Raw genomic sequence first — 22361 nt, forward strand, 5'->3', positions numbered from 1 at the left:
TTTTCTTGAAATATGAGATATTCTGATATCAGAACATCATGTATGGATTCAATTATAATAATATACTCACACCAGTCACACCTACAATTAATTTCAAAATGAATAAGTAATAACTTTGTTTATAAATTGTGATTATTGTAAAATGTAAATGTAAGTATCAAATTTCCATGCATTTCAGCACCATTGTCATCCACAGTCTATACCCAAAACACTTATATGTCTAGAGAGATTAACTCAATTCCATATTTATAATAATTATACAATTTATATTGTAGAATAAGCTCAGAGTCATCATTTTGAAGTCAGTCATAGTTGGTGTGTCGGGGTAATGTTTGGATTTTGGGTGAGTATTGTACATCAAGACCGTGGAGAAGGGATCAAAATATCAACAAATAGTAAAAAAGTGCATATAACTATCGCCTATGAGCACCCTGTGGGTGTTTGGCATATCATTGGGAACACATTCGATTTTTAAGGGGTTTGGTATGTAAGGATATTTTTATGACTTTAACTAAAATCAAACATTTAAACATTTGAATACAAATCAAAATATATAACTAATATAATATAATAAGTAATATTTCAGTAGTAAATACCATTGATAGCTGCTGCGTAATTACAAAATTGTACAGAATTTCGGTTCCATGCAAAAAAAAGGTTACAGTTATAGACATAGTACAAAAAGAAACCAAACTTTCCCAAAAAAAAAAAAACTTATGCTGTAAAATATTTTATTTCCCGATATCACTTAGGTGAAAAAAGTCAATCAAGTTCGAAAAACATACAAATAATTGATCTTAAAAAATTAATACGTTTTTTCATATAACTGACATTGATAATATTTTAAAGATATTTTTTTACTTATTTTACTATTTTTTTTCATTTATGGTAAAAATATGGTTTATTATTTGGTCACTGTTTATTAATGCATCAAGACTGTACCATTTTGCAATTTTTTTTTTTTAGTTAGAATTCCACATTTAATTTTTATAGGTAAGAATTGAAAATTTAAAACAAGGTTTCTCATAAGCAGTTCATATCATATAATATATATGGTTAATTATATTATAATTAACCAAAAATCTAAAAGATATACTATATATTAGCAATTGTAAGAAATAGTAAAATAAATTAATTTATTAGCAATTATAAAAAAAATTAGGTATGTGCTTAGTATAATAATATAGGCTGCCTCGCACAGAATCGTTTTTCGTATACAATGATTGTATATCATTATTCATTATGAATTCATTTTCAGCACATCCAATACAGTGACTCAATACCTGCAATACAGCTGAGCAATACTCATTTTTAAATCTTGGATCCAAATTTTGGGGAAATTAAATGTTAAAATTTAAAAAAATAAGAAAGTTAGTCCTAACTCTTAAGAAAACTTGACCTATGAGAAATTTAGCATGCAATAAAGTCAAAGGAGGACACTAAATGCTAATGAATATTAGGCAGTGACATAATTTGTATCTACATATAAGTTCATCATTTAAACTGAAGGGAATGTTAAATTTAAACACTGTACAAACAATTTAAATAATGTTTAGGAATGTTGTAAATACTTAACGTGAAACATTCACATAATTTTTAACATAAAACGAATTTTTTTTATTTAAAGCTCATCTTGTTAATATCGTTTATCTTTCGAATTGCTGAAGTATAAAAATACAGTACAAAATAACACAATATAATTTATTACATGAGATAAAAAATTGAATACTTAATATATTTAATAGGTACACAATAAAAATAAATTATTAAATAATAGGCATTAAAAATACTTTTACAATGATGTTGATACAAAGTTGTTGGAAATTAGTTCTATTCACTTAGTAACATATTTGATTAGTTAAAATGATCAATGAAACTATGCATTTGGATAGCTGTAAATATTTTAAATTCTACTAGAATATAAATACATTTTTTGTGTTTCATTAATCATTATTCGTTAGTAAATTATAAATGGATCGATATAACCTAGACCTATCTGTCTATATAAGTTTTAAGTCATTTATATACTCTTTTGACAATATAATATATATTATTATTATTATATTTTACTACTACCAGAATCAGTTTCTAATATTCAGAGACGTTAAAATATGTGATAATAATATGGGAATAGACGTATGTTATAATAAAGAGCTCTCAGGACGCATTTTCTGATTAAAAATAGCGCTGCTGTTGTTGATTGGTTACTTGTTGACGCCTAGTCGGTGAGAATTCGTTGATCGGTTGTCCAGATCGTTGTACCACCCGTTGTGCCGCTGGTTGTACCGCCGGTTGAATCGCTGGTTGTACCGCTGGTTGTTCTACCGGTTGTGCTCCCGGTTGCTGTTGGTACCTGATGCTGTTCAACTGTGCGGCATTCACATACCAAAACGGCTGTTTATCTCTGGGATACTGGTTTGTAATTCTATCAACCAGTTCTTTTTCCACGTTGTATATTGGCTGCTTTTCCGAACCCAGGAATGGGTCAGGAGTAGAGTTTTCGCCAATCCTGTTCCCAACATCTGAATTATTTGGTAGATTTTGGGGTAAGACACTTGGATACTGATTACTGCTTGATGCATAAAATGGCTTTTGGGCACATATGCAAGTGAATAATACTCCAAAAACGATGGACAATCGTAGCACACTCTGAAAAATTTTAAAAACAATTATAGAAAAATAACTTATAGATAAGAGATTTACTAATAAGACTGGTTAGAGCCAGGAGTATTAAAGGCAAGATGATTTTCATATTTTCATTTAACTGAACTATTATATTTGCCCCTGCATCAACCCTTGCCCGTGCCCAATATTATTTTCAACGAAATAGTTAAATCTGTCATGAACTAAACAATGTTTTTATTTTAGTCTCCAAAATATTAGTATAATGTAGTGCTATAATATTGGTGCTATAGGTTTTCAAAACTGATAAATGAAGTACCTACTACCAACATTTTTACTTACTACATTTTTAATAATTGGGTACTTCCAATTTAAATATTACAAATAGACTAAAACTGCTAAAACGGAAATCATATGAGAGTGTAAGATCAATTCGTATCGTCTTAAATGTTGTTAATAAATTAATATAATATTCTGAAATTATAACCGGTTCGTCAATAGCCAACATAACTGCAAAGTATTTTATACAGAATAGTTAAGGACTTGCACCGTATAATGATGACCCTATAATAATTCTATACCCGTCCAAGTGCGTCCAAATATGTATATGACTACTATAACATTATCCAAGGTCACCACAAGGAAGCAAACTAAGCTAAACCCAAATTGTTTTTTTCTTTATATTTTATCGTAGCATAATTATATTTTCTTCGTATGTGTTTAATTTACATATTGCAAAGAAATGTTTAGATGATTTTTACAAGTTATCATTATCTTTACTACATCGACTTTTACTAATTAATATCTCAACATTCAAACCTTTTTTTTAGCTTGTTAGCTATACAAATTAAGCTGGGAGTTAAAATGTAATGCACCTATTCTTGCATAAAAACAGTATAATAGGTTTATTATTTGTCTGTATACTTATATAGCCCATGATGCCATAATCACACCGCTTATTTCTAATAAATGACTAATGAGATGCAACTATATGGAAATCGCCAATTGGATGGTTTTTTTTTTGGGGGGGGGGGGATTCATTCACAAGGATATGAGCATACAATGGATAAAAATTATAAGGGCTGCTCTAATTTTCAATATTTATCTCCGCATACAACGAGCTGCATTATATATTGTGTCCCATACGAGATTATTCAAAATGTATTTATTCGTATGTTTTTTTTCTAATGAAATTCTCTAATACAATAGGCAACGTCAATTCGTCATTGCGTTTTTATGATATAATAAAAATGGGGTCGACTGTTTCTGCGCCTATACTCAAAAACCTGGATTGCGCCTAATAAAATTAAAATATGCACAAATACTTGTTAAAGGCCTAGTTACATTACAAATCAATTAATTTGGCAACGCTTAGTTCATAAAGCGTGATTTGATGTTATATCAAATTGTATCCAAATATTTCCATTTTTAACTACTGTGCGACGCGACGTGGGGAAATTTAATTTTTATACCTATCTGTCGTGATTCGACATAATCATACGATCTAACTGTGCTTCTTTGCTGTTGATCATTTTTATTACCCCGATAGTCGATACCTACGATACACGACATTTCTCAAACGCTAGTCAGTCGTTGTCGTCATACTTCACATACTTAATTCTGTTTGATGTAATTTTTTTTCAAAAAATGCAAGTAAAAATGTTAAAGATTTATTAATTGTTGAAAGTTTTAAATGTAGAAAATTGTATGAAAGTTTATCTGGTAATGTAACGTGGCGTAGTACAACGAAATCGTGTTTAGCAAGAATAATAAAAATGGAAATGTAACTGTAAGTAGCAATTTAAATCACAACCATATTAATATAATACTGGTGAACAAAATTAAATCATCAACACATTTGGAGTGCGTGTAAAAAAGAGCCAAAGACATGACTCCATTGGACATGATCGTCCAATTAAAACTATACGTTCTAAAATTACAAAGAATAGTGTCGACACGTTAGATTAATCAAATTAAATTAAATTAATTCGTGATGGAATGTAAGTATACCCGCGTAGAAACATGCAAAAAAATATTCCAAAAAATATTCTTGAAGTTCAAGAATTTTTATTATCAGAAAATCAATTTAAAGGCGAATGGATGATTGCAATACATGACATAGAATACATAGAAAAAATATTGTAATTTTTAAGCGTAATACAAGTGTACAGTTTTTTAAGTTTGGTACAAATTTACTTCCTGCACACAGTTTTTTCTGTCAACTTTTTACAAATCATGGATTTTATAATAATCATTACATACCTCTGGTATTTTGTTTGTTAAAATAAAAATATTATGAAGTCTATGAATATGTATTTGAAAATATTAAACTTTTATGTTTAAATCTAAACTTTGAGTATTCATATGTTGAAATATATTCTGTTTTTTAAAAAGAAATAAAACTTTCTGCCTACAGATTTCACTTGGGACAATGTTGGTTCAGAAAAATTCAAAATCTTGGATTAACAAATATATTTAAATCTAATAGTCCAGAAGGAAAATGGTTACAATATTGTTTTAGTCTTAGATTTTTACATCCACTAGAAGTACCAGATTGCTTTTTGGAACTAATGTTGGAAATTTCAGAAAGAAAAAAAATACAATTATATGCTGGTTATTTTGTTGACAATTTTATAAACGAAAATAGTGTATTTTCTCTGAACAAAAGAATGTAATAATCAAACACAGACAACAAAAGCATGTGAATCATTTCATAAACATTTTAATTCGTTATTTTCTTAATGCTCATCCAGCAATTGTAAAATGTGTGGAAGTCTTAATAGAATTTCAAACATATATGTATTTAAAAATAAATCTTGTTAGAACAACAATAAAACAAACAAAAAATAAAGCAGTTGTAAAAAAGCACCAGGATATCAAGAAATTAAGATACATTGACATCACAACTTCATAACAATTATTAGGTTAGGAAAGTCAAAGTAACAAAAATAATTTAATATGACGCAGCAGAACAGTGAAGTCTTATTTTTAACCACACCAGAATGATTCAATAATTATAATATATTTTATTCTTTCAGTTCGAAGTCTAAGACGAGAAATTTAAGTTTTACTGCGATGTTGTCAAATTTATTGATTTGTAATATAACTGGGCGCAAACAAGTATTTTAACGTTATTTAATTTTAGTAAGCGCAATTGAAGTGTTTGTGTATAAGCTCAAATTTGGTATTTAGGCACAAACACGGCCTTCCCTATATATGCGTCTGTCCCCTACACACAAATGTCATGAACCTTTTAGTACTACGTAAAAATTACGACCTATCAAAGTTACATTCTGATTTCAATTCCATTATGTCCTCCATATAACTTCACTCCAATCCACAATAGTACAATATTATTATAGTTTATCTTTATAAATCACGATACCAATTAGTTGTGACTTGTAACTCTCTATGTACCTATACACCTGATATAATATTATACATTACACAACCAAAATTAGTAGTTAGTATCTACAACCTACTTATATATATTTATAAATAAATACTAACTATAAGTGACCACTGCATTTATTATTGCTCAGATTTGTTCTGTAATATACATTAAGTAGGCAATTATTTTAAGACAAATCGTAAATAACAATTTAAAAACAACCATTTACCTAGTTATAATACTAACCTTTGAATTTCTTAGTTAAATTATAACCTTTTAAGCTTATCAAAACGGACAGTCGGTAATTGGGCCACACTATTTGTTTATATTTTATTAGCCGGGGATTGAGCCACAAATCTATAATACCAAAATATACCACCTATAACATTTTATTAATTACAACAAGTACCTTTATAGTTTTAACATTTTGTTAAGACTATAGATAGGTACATACCTGTAATAAGTAAAATAATTTTTTTTTAAACTATTATTCTAAATAGTGCAATATAAATTTCACAAATTCAAAGGTTCAGGTTTTTCCATTTTTCGTATTTTTTAATTTTGTTAAGAATATGATTCGTTATCTACCTTTTTCGTTTCTACGCATCTAATTTTACTGTAAATTTCTAGTGGAAGCTCCACTGTTTAAAAGATTCAATAATAAAAATTGATTAAAACAGTAGACCGTAGTATCATAATACGTTTTTGAAAAAGGTTCATTGTGGTTCAAATCCCGAGCACCTATCAAAACATTTCACCCGAGAGTGTACAATAGTACATACATTACATTAATTTGTTTAAAATAACAACAATTACAATGCATTACAATTCATATTCCTTTCTTAAATCATGTGAATCAAATATGATAATGTTGACAGTTTATAGCTATATTTTATGATGTATTTGTTAATATAAAAACGATATTTACCATTTTTCTGCAGGTTAGCTCAGAAAATCCTCCAAATGAGCAATAAATATTTGAGTTACGGTATGTCGAATTTTGAAAAATATTAGGATTATTATCTTAGTTACACTTTTTCAATACAACAATATTGTTTATCGCGACGTAGTACGTAGGTAATGCTAATCGGTAAACATTGACCACTGACAGGTTTTAAGAATTTGTGAACTGATGTTCAGCAGACAGAATAATTTATACGTTATTATACTCTGGAATGGTAGGTAGGCGGGTAGGTAGGAAGGGTACGTCTCAAATCCCCTCCCACGTCTATAGAGTTATAAATCCAGTACCTGGGTTATACCTACCGTATAATATTATAACAGTTGGAGTAGTCTTCAGTAAACACGCATTAAACATGAATACCTGATTATTATAAATTATATACTATTATTAATTTTATGAACATGGCAAACGTCATCGGAAAAACATAAGTAATGCTTCCGCGCTTAATCAATTGTTTAAAAACAATAAAAAGTTATTTACAACTAAATATATAATATATACAAATATATTTACAAAGTATATTTATTTATTATCTAAATACAATGTACCTACATATTTTTACTATTTTGCTAATATAAATTACTCATTCATAAATGAGATGATTTAAATAATATATTTCCTCTGAGAACGAGTCAAAAGTCAAAACTATTTTACAAAATTACTTTTAATATAAGACAATACCTATAACATATTTCTATTAATTATTATTCTCTACACAAATATTACCATTTATATAAAAATATCAAACACAATCTCATAGTTTAATTAGTATTTAATAATACCCACTAAAAAACCAATATTCCAGAATTCTGAAATTTCTGGTTCTTTAGATTTCAGAGGCCATACATGAGTATTATTTTTCAAAATATACGACACAGATACGAATTATATAATAATGTACAGTAATGTTATTTATAGTATGATAATTATGAATGTAATAAAATAATAAAGCAGCAAGTAACAAAATTACGTTACAAAATAAGATGTATTTGATAAAATAAATAAATATTATAGTATTTGAATTAATTACTCGAAATTATTAAGACTTTGAAATTAGTTAGTTACTTAAGAAGACGTGATACCCGCATGTGTTGTCTCCGTCTTACAAGTGCGTAACATAGCAAATTGTACACTCAGCAGAACACGTGTAGCTCCGTTAATTTAAAAATTAAAGTGAATTGACCTCTTATAAAATCTAAAGGTAAAATTATTATCTAGGCAACCTCATATGCTTTTTATTAGATTTTTATTTTAACGCGAGTTATAAGTATTTTAAGATGTATAAAAAATTTACAATTTTAAAATACTCATAACTCGAGTTAAAATTAAAATATTATAAAAAACCTATGAGGTTGACTAGATAATAATCTTACTTTTAGATTTTATAAGAGGTCAATTCGCACTAATTTTTAAACTAACGGAGCTACACGTGTTCTGCTGAGCGTAAAATTTGCAATGTTACGCACTTGTAAGACAGAGACAACACATGCAGGTATCACGTCCTCTTAATGCTTGCCTAATGTAATTAAATAGATGTAGTTAAGTTATTTTGAAAAAATAAACTCACTAATTTATATTTTGTGATCCAACTTGAATATTAGGCATGCTTTTAATTAAAAAATTGTGGAACTGTGATAAATTAGGTTACATAAGTGAATCCGATGAGTGTGTAACTGTAATAAGCCCTAAAATTCGATCAAAGGAAAAAAAATTCTTATTTAATAGAGAATTGTACTTAATATAGTTACATACATTTGGGGGTTACATCCGAGTTGGGCCCCAAATTTGAATTTGCTATACTAGTTGGGTCCGGGATTATTTTAGGTATTATTTATAGTTTTGGGTCCTTAATACTTTTTGGTAAGTACTACACTATAGTGACTATACTGACATTGACCTTCCCATTTTAACAGACTTAGGAGTCTATTTAAACCAAAGGTGTGGATGTGTGGTAAAAATGTTTTTACAGTTTCTTTGCTATTACAAATATAACTTATAAGAATTTTAAGAATTATGATACAACGTAAATATACCCTAACCGGCCTAACATAACAAAACCGACGGTACAAAAAAAATATATTAAATATTTTAAAAATAAAAATATATTTAAAAAAATATGCATTTTATCATATATTATGAGGTATAAAAGTAAAAATAAGATATTGTTTAGAAAAAATCACTTGTTTGTTGATATAAATGTATACAACATTGATCCTTAGTATTGTACCTATTATATGTGTATTATGTATATCATAATAATTTGTCAAATTCTAATAATTTATATCTTTAATAGCAAAGAAACTAAAAAATGAAACTATATTTACTGTTTTGAAAATTATGTTCAAGTGTTTCAAATTTAAGAAACTTTAGAAAAATATAGAACTTCAGAAAATGTTGATTTATGTAAAATGTATTATTCATAGTTAAATTAATTCATTTAGTAATATATACTTATGAAAAATTTGATTCAGTTTCTATAGAAATTCGAGCATATAATGATTAACGAACACAAATAGCTGATTGGCATGAATTTATTATTAAGTAGATAGATAGAAAATATAGATAAGATAGATAGTTATATGAAAACAGTCAAGCATGTAAATAATTTGTAATACAGCTGTGCACAAAGTTCCGTGTTTTTCCAATGACGTAATTATATGATCGTGTTTTATATCTTGAGATGGGCCAATATTATGAATTTATTAAAATGCAAATATTTATACATGAAGACTGACGATCGCCCATACCTATATGGCTATATGCCTATATTTAATATATTAATGAGATGGAAATATAAAACTGTACCCATTATGCCTTGTATGCAAGTGTATGATTATTATTTAAAACAAACACGGATAATATAATACATTTATCTTGGCAGTTATTCCGTTATTCATTTATATACTCGTATTCATTTATTTATTTTATATATAAATGTATAGTAATAAAAAATAATGTATAATTATACCTAAGTACCTATATCAAACAGTTTACATGGAAAACATGTGTTTACGGGTAGTATTTATTATAACGTCAGTAGTTTAAAAAAAAAAAACATAATAATATACATAAACAATATACATATAGGTAGGTACTATACTATATGTATAATAAAATATTATGTGTCAGTAAAATTATTACTATAGAACACCGGCCGGGACACCGGTAAAACCTAAGTTCAGCCAACTGATCTTGGTTATTATGGGAATTCCGCACTTTTACCAAATGGCCTAGAATTTGTATTAAAAACTCGAAATTGTCTTATTATGAATACCTAATCAATTTCTTGTGAAAAGAGATGGCGATTGATAAATATTAACATAATATTATTATCATACAAAAGTGAAACGGTTATCCGAATGTTCAATGTTAAAAACAAAGTGATAGGAAGTGTTAAGATTAACTGGTTTCCATTCACTTAACTTTCTGAAGATATATAGAGTTGAATAATACGAGGTATCAGATAAGTATTTTATTTATAGGTAGGTAGTAGGTACCTATTCTTAATTGATAAACAATGATGCATTTTAGCATTTTGAAAACAATGACAAGCTTAACTCTGATTATTATTTAATATTTATTGTACATTGGTATTGTAATTTGTAACTATTACAGTAGTACCTAATTTACTTTGGTGTTTAATAAACTGTAGGTGGAAACCAGTTAATCTTAATACTTCCTATCACTCTGTTTTTAACATTGAACATTCGGATGTTTATCATAATAACCGTTTCACTTTTGTATGATAATAATAATATAATATTATGTTAATATTTATCAATCGCCATCTCTTTTCACAAGAAATTTATTACTCATATTTTTAGTTATAAATGTTGACAGAAGTTGAGTCGGGTCATGGCCCATGGGTGCTTTGGGTGGGCCTCACTTGTATCGAAACTGACAACATAATATAACTTTAAAAGTATGAGGTACCTATACCTACGTATAATGTTTTATGAATATGGTATGATCTCTTAAATTACTTTTTTATAGCTAAATATTAACTATTTTTTACTTTGACATAGTATAACCTACTCAAATAAAATTATCAATTATGTATCACTAATTGTGTTTTTACCCTCTATAAATGATAATTTTTGTGCACACACTTCTGGGTTACAAATTTTGTATCATTTAACTCGTAAGACGTAAGGTAATTAACTATAGGTTCTTATATTATTATATTAATTGTAGTTGCCACGGATCCATATAAAATTGATCACCCCACCAACTGATTGACCGACAGTTGTATTTTGATATTTTTCATATAGGTACCGTTACAAAAAGTTCAAATAAAAATTGATTGTTTACAATTAATAGTAGATACTTAGTGCCTAGTGGCATATATTTTAACCGTCTTATTAAAATCTCATAATTGCATGTAAAAGAATAAGATAATGTTATATAAAGATCCTTAAAAAGTCACACAACGTACCTATTTTTTATTTTAAGTTTTAAGGTTTTAACGATATATTTTTGCTGTAAAAATCGGGTCTATGTCAGGCAATGTGACCACCTGACCACAATAACAATACCACTTATTGGGTGGCCACTTCGCCCGAAACGAGCCCATAAAAAATATATGCTCTATGTAGGATCTGATCTACACAGCTGAGCATATTCAAACAAACCTAATTTGAAAGCTTAGAAGATTCTGATCATCACTATTACCTACAACGCTAAATTTAGACCCAATAATAATTTATCTATCATCGAAAGTATTCATCTCTTCCCTAAATCAGTGAGGTCAAAATTCGAAAAAATCATATTAAAACACAAACACATCATATATATAATTAGGCAAAATAATAATGACTGAGATGACAATTGACAGTGATAATAATTTGCAACAACAACTCTGAGGTCCCACACGTTTGTAGCGCTTTAACAGAGGACAAAACTCAAATGGTCACTATAATATTCCGACACTGGTCACTTCATCAATATTTCCCCTAAATTGAGGTCAATTGGTCAAATCATAAAATGTGCACATTCTCCTAGATCGGATACAAATAAAACCCGAGTTACTACACTGCAGGCTAAAGAAATAATAAATAATTTTCGTACTTTCAATGAATAATTTCTCTATCTTAACTATACCTACATTAAGTTATTACTTAAATTAAATTAGAACAATGTAAATTCTATATTTAAATTAATACACGCATTAAATAAATGCAATTAACTATGATATAGATTTTCATACTTAATATAATGTTAAAATGTAATTAGATTTATTATTTAACATTAAAACAACGATTTTTTTTTTTAAATACAATTATAAAAGAAAGTATATTTAATACAATAGAATTTTAATTGTTTTAAAACAATTTATAATATATTTAGGGTAGGTACTACTTGAAGTAAACAATGTATGAAACAATTTATTTGAAAATAAGATAAGTTTTTTTCTGAGTGTAGGTTATAGGTTTTACTAATATGTTCGTACTTTTACCATATAACATATTAAAATGAAATATACTTATACCTACATAGCAAATGACTTCTATATAGTATAGGTTCCTACCCAGTAATAATTATTAATATATGTCTTAATTACTAAAAGAAGTTTGCACAACTAGCAGTAGACTAGGTACTGCTGAACTGCTGTAGGTACCTATATCGTTTAGTAGTATAATGAAAGCTACTAATTAGTAATTAATAATTACCATAATAAGTCCTATATATAAAATATAAGCATTATAAGTATTTATTTACCATGTCCACCACTATCGCCGCCATCTTGATGTGGGAATTTGGCTGTTGTCAAGAACGGGAGCCGTTTGGAAATGTATGTATTTTTAAAGCAGGGAAGCCAAATAATAAAATCAAAAAACAAATCGTATTGAATGATTTGGTTGATGTCTAAATCCATAGAGGTCACTTTCCCAAACGGTTTTAAAATATATTGAAATCGTTACTACTACAGTGATTAAGCTTAATAATAATTCAAAATCAATAAATATTCTGTTATTCTGACACAGTTTTATACATAGGTAGTAGGTACCTATAATATAACTTAGGAGTAATAAATAACACTAACATATTTGATATTTAATCAATGGGTTTTATTAAATATCAATTATTCAATTTACGAGCAATTTTTAGCCACTAAATTCATCTATTTCTTCACATAAACAGATACTCTTCACTCTTGTCAACGAGCCTCCAAAAATACATCCTTCCACTTTCACATACACATGTAACGCAGGGTCGCAGGGACTACTGCTAGCAGTACTTTTCTGTCTTAACATTCACCACAAATGGTTATTTTACCACTATATATTACTCATATCTAAAAGTAAAATAAAGCACTTTAATAACAATAATATTATAATGTATACTTAGTAATTAGTAATATGAGCTGACAGTTATCCATAACGCCTTGCATGGGGACATACGTTTCGTCATTAATTGATTTTCCAACTCCAAATAAAAGTTTAAAACACATTGGCTAAATAATCCATATTACTAGGTACTCAAATTACAAGATCTACGATGTCATCATTGCAACTTTTTAGACCAATACGCCAATTGCGAATTACTCCCCTCAGAATCTAAAATAAATATTACTAACTTTATTTTATGATGGAAAATAACTTCAAAAAGTAAAAATAACTAATAAGTCATTGAGATTGTACATTTTACAGTGTTGTAAAAAGTATCTGTGTATCACCGAAGCTTAGTCGTTAAGTTGATTAGTTGATAGATAGGTAGGTACACGTATGCATCATAAAAACTATAGTCGTGAAAAAAATAACTCTTAAAACTTTTTAACTCGTTAATGGCACAGCCTCGTGGTTTGTCCCACACATGTATTAAATAGCTATTTATACATAGATTTTTTAAATACTAAATAGAAAAAAAATCATACATTTTTATGTTGGTATAAATACTATAATACATGATTTTTTTCTCTATGAAGTATTGGCAACAAATGATCAACACCTAAGGAAAACAATATTAGCATAATATCCATGTGTTAAGGGTATGGGATATTGGGATACATAATAAATTTATAACGTTAATGAACTAGAATAAAAAGAAATATTTACGTATTAAACTGTCGTGATAACCATTGATGTGAGGCCAATCATCCATTAATGACATGAGCGTGGCCATGCTTCATGTGCAATGGCAACTCAGATAATGACCGGCGTTAACTTAATGAACCGAAAAATGTTCAATATACCTAAGTCCTCCCACTCTCTCCAAATATTGCATTTTCAGTACATTTAAATTTTAAAATTTAGCACCAGAAATATTAATCATCTATATAGCTCTGGATTACACCACATATGGCAAAAAAAAAAATGCAACAATTATATAAAATAATAGATGCGAACCACACCATCGCCGTTATCTGTCTCAACTTTTAAGTCTTTATAGTTTAAGTTTTCCGAAGGCTGGTAATCAATTCAACAATACATGTTGTTAAAAAAATAAATACAAGTACACTACTACTTAATTTTGTCGAAAATACCCTTCATTATAAGTAGGGTAAATAGTAATTATAACAAATAACAATGCATAAAACTATTATTTTTCAAAATAAAAGTTGTAAACCTTCTGACTTAAAATTTGGTTGGTCGGCGCCATTCCAAAATTGAAGGGGCACCCCAGGCTGCCACCATAAACACGCCTATGAATGACACTCGTGGTACAGTTGACTTTTTTTTTTCTATCGATAGTGAACAGTCTATACTCCATAGGTTTAAATGGGAAGGTCAAGAGACAAGGTCACGACATCATTTTAATTTGAAATGTCTTAAAGGGTTTCCAAGAGTGGAAGGAACTGGAGGATTTTATTTTAAAATATGTTATTGTTTTGAGGTACCTAAAACGGTTGTGGAAGAGTTAGTAATGTACTTCAGTACTTTGGTCTAATATTGCCAAACTTAATATTATACACTCTCGTGTCACTATAAAACATAGATACCCACTACTACGGATTTCTGTTTTTGCCATTCCTTCATTCGCCATAGATATAAGAATTAACAAGAATTTATTCTTGCTTATTACATTTTTAAAGTTAAGACAAGTTGACGGACAGACTAAGTGTTGGCGTTACGTCAGGATATTCAGACTGTCTTGTAAAAGATTTTTCAAAAGTGTTCAAGTCCAGATTCTTTTTTTAAAAATGTACTTGAGTAGGTAGGTATTTAAAAAGTATTTGAATACTTTTACTTTTTAAACTCAAGTGACAAGTACGTATGTAACTATACACAGTATGCTGAGTACACGGACTTACCTACCACACTTATTTTTTGCTTCTACCAAAAAATCCATAATACTTCTAGAAATAGTTACTATGTTTAACACGTATAATCTATTTCGAAGCAATCAATATAAATAGTAAAAAAGTTTTCTAACCAATTTTAAAGATGTAATTAGAAATGTATTATCGTAATAGGCAATTAAATTATTTTTGCATCGCAAATTCTAATGACAGCCCTGTACATTAAAGTTAATGATGGTGATAAGAAAGTTATTTTTAAAATTGAATTAGTTCAAGTTAATGGTATGAGAAAAAGTGACATCAAGTTTAAGGTCTACTAGAATGTTAAATTGTTTATATTTTTTAATGTGGTCAGCTGTAGCATGCGAAATTCACTTTAAATTAATCTATGTGACCACACACGTAAATTTATTATTCAATATTGTATATTATATTATTAAGGGGATCGGTGGCGGTGACGACTGTCTTTGTCTAACACACGCGAAACATAAGAATTCAGAGGTGTTTTTTGGCAAACGTACCGATTGATAAAGTGAAGCGATAAGAATTCTGAAAACAGATTTGAATTTTTCGTCAAGTCTACTTGAGATCGGTCAGTCTACATTTTTGATTTTAGATTTTGAGTGAAACGATGAATGTTTTTTTATTTTTTTTTTATCGTTTCACTATTTTTATCGGTTCTTGATGTTTTTTATAGGTTATAAATTATAAAGTTTTAAAAATACAATAACTGTAAGGTATGAAATATGTTAGTATAGTCATAACACTCATAACTAATAATGTATATTAGCTGCATCATCTACAAAATATTAATAAAGTATTTAATACAATGTAAATATTTTAATACATAAGATTACAAGACATTAAATAGCAACTCTAAATAAGGTAGTTTTTTGGATTTTATAAGATAACTAAAATTATTGAGCCAATACTGAACTTAAGTTGGAGTATTTTAAAGTAAATTTGGTAAAATATAAGTATTTTAGCAGTAGGAAAAATATTATTTGGCAATCTTTCTAAGGATTATCTGGCAGACTAATTGAGTATGAAGTGAAAGAAAATTTTAAAAGATATATTATACTACTAATAATAATAACTAAATTTATTGATTAACAAATATAACTATTTATTGCTCTAATATAGGTACATATCAATTTCAAATATCAGGATTTCTTTAGGTTAATAAATATTTAACATTTTTATTGTCCAACAAAAATATATTTTCTCCCTTGTACTAAAAGTGAAACTTTAAAACTGAATAATAAAGCACTTTAGAACATCTAATTCATACACAAAACATAACTAATAAAAAATTATGAATATAATAAATGGACTTAATATTTTAGTTAATGTGCAGTTTGAACTTTGAGAATTATACATAAATACATTTTCTGGATTTTAATTAAAATTTACAGCTGGTCCAACTCTTATGTGCTCCAAATTCTCAAACGGACTTACTCCTCTAATTTTGGTCTCAAGTGGTTTTGAATAGACATCGCCTGCAAGTTCAGACAACGGAATTTCCGTATCTGCTTTGGCTCTCTTCACAGCATCATCAATTTGAGCTTTAATTTCTTTATCAATTTGCTAAACAATAATAAATTCATTATTATTATAAAATATTTTGAACGTTTATTTTATTTATATGCATTTTAATAAACCATCATACAATAGTGTAGAAAAAGAATAATTAACAAGATGTTGAAAAAGGTGTACTGATACATTTATATAGGGTGTCCCGTGAGGATTTACCCATTGCGATATCTCCTAAAATAATGGAGATATCATAATTCTGGTTTTTAATAAGACTCATGGGGACAAGAACTATAAATATTTCATGTTTTAATTTATATTAATGTCCATTTTGTAGGGTTCATTTTCCTGAAAATATTGACGTTTCAACATTTTATTTTCATTAATCTCCTAATTTTTAATATTTTTACCTAGTTTGGAAAATAATTGAAAAATTATTTAATACCACTATGGTATCAAGCAAAAGGCGAGTGCTCATTTGGTGGGCGAACGCTTCAAGTGTTGCCTGTAATTTTTCTTGAAACTAAAATGTTTTTAATAAAAAGGAGATTTATGAAGATAAAATGTTGAAACTTCAAAATATTTTTAGAAAAATGAATTTTTTTTAAAAAAAATTAAATAAAAAAAAATATTTTTTAACTTTTTTACTAAAACATTAAAGGACCATGAAACAAAAAAAAATTATTTTTTTATACCTTAGTATAATATTAGAAATGAAAATTAAATTGTCTGTCTTTTCAAAAAAATGATCCGATCATTCCTTCTGTGTCAAATAGCAATCGTACGCAACGCGTGACGTCACTGGTGCGCATGAATTTGTGCCGCCGTAATTTTTTTACGTGGTACAATATGCTTATATGGTGCATTCAAACATACAAAATATAAGACTGAATTAATTTCTGTGACGATATTATAATGTCATTATCATTTATTATTAATGAAATTAAAAGTTATTTATATCATATTAGATAATTCCATTTGAATAACATGAATAACAAACTAGGATCAATAGGATATTATCAATATTTGTCATTCTTCAGCCGAAAAATATACTAAAATATAAAATGAATACTGAGCTACACTAATCTTATTCAAACTTATTTATTACAATTAATTTAGTGTTCAAATGTATTTAAAATTTTTATTTGCTGTTTTTCTTTAAAACCTACATATTCCAATTACAGCCATTCAAGGTGGAGCAAATCCACCAAATAATCCCACCCAGCAGCTAAAAAGATGCTGATGCAGGGATTTAATCTAACCATAATATAGTTTGAAAGTTCTGTCACTTGACAGTGGACAGCCTCCCTTCTCATAAACATAGATTCATGTAAATATTCTCCATCATTTATCCTATTTGCTTATTGTACATACTATGCTACAGATTGTAAATTTTCAATTTTTAATAAAAAAAATACATATTTAAGTAACCTACTTAAGTTTAAATTAGTTTATTTACCTTTAATTCGTCAATATTAACTAAATTAGCCCCAATGATTTTTTCTTTGAAAGATGTTATTGGATCTCTTGTTTGTCGTACTTCTTGGATTTCATCACGAGTTCTATAAGATGTCCCTGGGTCAGACATTGAGTGTCCAGAGTATCGGTAAGTTGCTGTTTCCAAGACTAGTGGTCCTTTACCACTAGAACAATAATCTATGGCAAAACGAGCAGCTTCTCTGACAGCCAAGATATCCATACCGTCTACCCAGATACCAGGAATATAATCCCCTCGTGTATAATATGCTACACTAGCAGATGCACGTTCAGAGCTAGTTCCCATGCCATAGCCATTATTTTCACAGACATACACACAAGGTATATCCCACAATTTGGACATGTTGTAAGCCTCAAATACTTGTCCTTGGTTAGCAGCTCCATCGCCATACAAGGTAAAACACACACCACCAGTACCTAAGTATTTAGCAGCAAGAGCTATTCCAGCCCCAAGAGGTACCTAAAAATGAAACAATTGTCAAATATGAATAATAAGTTACTTAAATTTTAACTGCATAAAAACAAAATAATGTATTTACTTGTGCTCCAACAATGCCGTTGCCTCCGTAAAAGTTTTTAGCATACATATGCATAGAACCACCTTTACCACGAGCATTTCCACTTTTACGCCCAGTTAATTCTGATAATACATTAAAAGGATCCACACCCATAAGATATGTCCAACCGTGGGCACGATAAGCTGTAATTATTGAATCTGTATCACGGAACATAGCTTTCATTCCTACTGCGCATGCTTCCTAGAAACAAAATGTATACAGTTACATACTTATTATTTAAAAAACTATGAGTTTGTAAAGTTTTAAATCAGCATACAATCTAAATTAAATAGATAGCAATATAGCATGAAAACTATTGACAACATATTATTGCGATTAGATATTTTAAACAACTTGTAAATTTACCTGCCCAGAGTAAAGATGACAAAAACCTCGGACTATTTTTTCCTTGTACAAATTACCTGCAGCTGTTTCTATTCGTCGGATAGTTTGCATCTGTTTGTAATATTTAATAGCATCTTCTGAAGACAAGGTGACGGTTGTACTCGGACCATTTTCAAGTTTATGCAACTTAAATGGCTAAAAAATTATACAGTTTACATAATAATATTTTTGGTGAAAATGTTAACCTATTTTAATCTAAACATAAAATGTCTCTATACCTTAGTTTCAAAAGTGGCTTCTGATGCGCTTGAAAAGAAACGACTCTCAAAGATAGATAACACATTCTGTAAGCATCGAAAAAATTATTGTCAAAATATTGTACAAAATATAAACCTGTTAAATATCTAGGTTAGTCACAATATACAAAAACATTCTATACTAAAATATTATGTTTATGAAACTCTAAAATAGTAATAAATAATGATAGGTACAACACAATTAAAAGAACACCAACTAATGACCTGTTCATGGATCATAAAGTTATAAAAAAATGACTATTGTCTTATTCAATATATCATGTGCTTAATATATTATTAGATTACATAAGGATTGCTCGGTAAATTAAAAATTGTTTCATTCAGTAAAATATAATTTTGAAATTAAATTTAAATTGTACTCCTAATTATTGGCGTTTTTAATTATTTCATATAATTAAGAGGACGCTTAAACAAGTGTTCGTACTTTGTTGTTTCTGTTTTAAAAATGTACAATACTGCAAATTTTTGTCCACTAGTTTCAATTGTGTGCCATTAGTTTTAATATAAGAGTGAATTGATAAATTATCAAATTTTTAGGTAAAAATATTATGTGTGCTTCTATTTTATCGATATTTTTATTTTCAAGCAAGATATGGTAATGTGAAATATCACAAATTAAAAATGCTCATATCCCCTCTAAAAATAAAAATAATGAATAAAAAGCCAATGTTTGAGCATAGACAATTTTCTTACCTAAGTTTGATAATAAGTCAATTCACGCCTCGATTCACGCTTATATTGAAACTAATAACACACAATCAAAACTAGTAAATGAAAATTTGGTATGTCGCACGATTGTAAGCCGGAGACAACAAATGCAAAAACAGTATCCTCTTAAAAATCATCAGAGCCATGACAGTTTAAAATATTAACAGTAATTAATTAATAATAAAATATTTGTAATAAATTAATTGATTAGATAATAGCAGAAACACAAATTGTAACTATCAATACTAATTATGACATTAAAAATAAAACATCTTGTGATTTTTCATGGACCCCTCAACCAATATTATTTTCCTAGAATGAGCGAAGAAACGTTTAATATGGCAATTCATGGTTGATATGTTCTTGGCATGATGGTTTACTAAGTTTAAGTCGCGACACATTAAATAATGTCACAAATAAAAATGTAGATACATAATTACTTATCAAAAAGTGTAATTTCTAGAATTAATTAGACATGGTTTTCGAACATCTAATCATAACAATCAATTCCAAAAGTATATATTCAAACAAGAAATTATAAACTTAAAACATTTTTATCGACAAGTCATATATTTATTATAATTACTGAATTTTAAAGGAGGTTTGTTGTATTACCAGGTAACCAATTAGTATTAAAATAGGTAATTAATGTGCCCAGAATAAAAAACATTATAGGTTTAGGATAGGGTACACAAAATGTACTATATAAAATTTAAAATACTTTTTAGTTGATCATAATATACAGTTGTTGACAATTTATACTTTAATAGTTGAATCCAATAAAACATATCACTAAGTTATCAAACTCATTGTACATTGTCGAACACCGGTGATAAATGTAGATATTATACAAAGATCTGGATTGAAGTAAGTATTCTGCAAGGTAATTTAAATTTTGTTTTTAGAATGTGTATGCAAAATTATTAAATACATAATTTTACTAATTTTAGTAAGTCTAAATAGATAGGTACTACATTTCTATTAAAAAGTATCTTATTCAAAAATCAATGATGTGAAATTGTATTTTATTATTTTATTTAAACTCAACAAATATTTCATACTTAGGTACCTATTATTCATTTTCTAAGTTTAGTTGAGGTTTAAGTAGGTACCTCTACTGAAATATAACTTACAAGTTATCTCCTAACAAATTTTGCTGTCAACTGTTATCATTATACTATATAAAGACAGGGCAGACAAGAGAGAGCTGTTGAACTTGGAGGACCCAAGTATTTTAATATCCCCTAGAAATTAATTTTGAAATTTTGAAAGGAATACTTATTTTAAATTAAATAATATTTTATAGAGCCCGCATAGGCGGGCATAGGGGGGAGGGGCATATCCTCCTAGAAATTTCAATAAAACCTCCAAAATTAAAATTTTTAGAAGGATTATTGGATCATTCTAACCCCCTACAATTTCAACTAAATGTCCGTCTCTGAGAGCGTAAAAAAAAATTTAGTACACTGGCTGGAAAAAAAATTAACAAAATTATTTAATATTGACACAAAATTGAACAATTACTTTATATAATTGGTCTCAATTCAGCATTAATTAAACATTTAAACCAAAGGCTAAACTCAAACACTTGTTCATATTACTAATAAACTGAAAAAGTTAAAATTAAAAAAATCAATAACTACCAATATCTTTTTATTTTACTCGATAAGTTAGATTTGACCTTCTGTAGGTTAAATAAACCCGTACTAAGTTTGTAACGAATTTGGTTTTCTGTACAAATGATGTATTTAACATAAAATGTGTTACTAACCTTAAGGCTGTGTTTTCTTAAAACCGACGAACCGTTCATTTTGTTTGACGTTTTAAATTATTTCGTTAAAAAACTTGAAGACTCACATGCAAAAATAGTAAAACAAATCAAACAAACATTAAATGGTAAATACGAAAAGTGAAAAAAAGGAATGTAGCCGCTACTCAGTAAAATGATTATTTAATAGAAAATAATTGAACGGTCAGAACGGAACGATAAGAAGAGTTCAAGCCCAAGGGCAGCAATAGGCTGATTAATGCTGATAGGACGTATTCCGTTCTCGTTTTTTAATTGGTTAATAAGACGTTGGGTGCAGTAAGTAATTGTAGTAGTAAAGTTGTAGTTGTCCAGGCTATACCACATATTATATACCACGTCATGTCCACACAAAATAAATATACTCGAATCTAACTTCAT

At 28.2% G+C, this 22361-nt stretch overlaps 2 protein-coding genes and 1 long non-coding RNA gene across 3 annotated transcripts; all 3 read right to left on the reverse strand.

Annotated features, from left to right (window-relative positions):
* Positions 1 to 1866: 1866 nt before the first annotated feature.
* On the reverse strand, positions 1867 to 7163 carry LOC111034673. Its single transcript, XM_022315994.1, has 2 exons — positions 6942 to 7163; positions 1867 to 2649 (listed from the first exon to the last, which is right to left on the reverse strand). Exons 1-2 carry the CDS (start codon positions 6942 to 6944, stop codon positions 2176 to 2178), a joined length of 477 nt encoding a protein of 158 aa, XP_022171686.1. The 5' UTR covers positions 6945 to 7163; the 3' UTR covers positions 1867 to 2175.
* On the reverse strand, positions 3240 to 6935 carry LOC111034674. Its single transcript, XR_002604573.1, has 2 exons — positions 6260 to 6935; positions 3240 to 6171 (listed from the first exon to the last, which is right to left on the reverse strand). It is a non-coding gene; the product is annotated as an uncharacterized LOC111034674 (long non-coding RNA).
* Positions 7164 to 16303: 9140 nt separating the features above from the next.
* On the reverse strand, positions 16304 to 22174 carry LOC111034672 (probable pyruvate dehydrogenase E1 component subunit alpha, mitochondrial). Its single transcript, XM_022315993.1, has 6 exons — positions 21945 to 22174; positions 19427 to 19492; positions 19170 to 19343; positions 18786 to 19004; positions 18209 to 18706; positions 16304 to 16803 (listed from the first exon to the last, which is right to left on the reverse strand). Exons 1-6 carry the CDS (start codon positions 21981 to 21983, stop codon positions 16615 to 16617), a joined length of 1185 nt encoding a protein of 394 aa, XP_022171685.1. The 5' UTR covers positions 21984 to 22174; the 3' UTR covers positions 16304 to 16614.
* Positions 22175 to 22361: the final 187 nt, after the last annotated feature.

This window comes from Myzus persicae, unplaced genomic scaffold, assembly GCF_001856785.1.
Source record: "Myzus persicae strain clone G006 unplaced genomic scaffold, MPER_G0061.0, whole genome shotgun sequence".
Classification (NCBI taxonomy): domain Eukaryota; kingdom Metazoa; phylum Arthropoda; class Insecta; order Hemiptera; family Aphididae; genus Myzus; species Myzus persicae.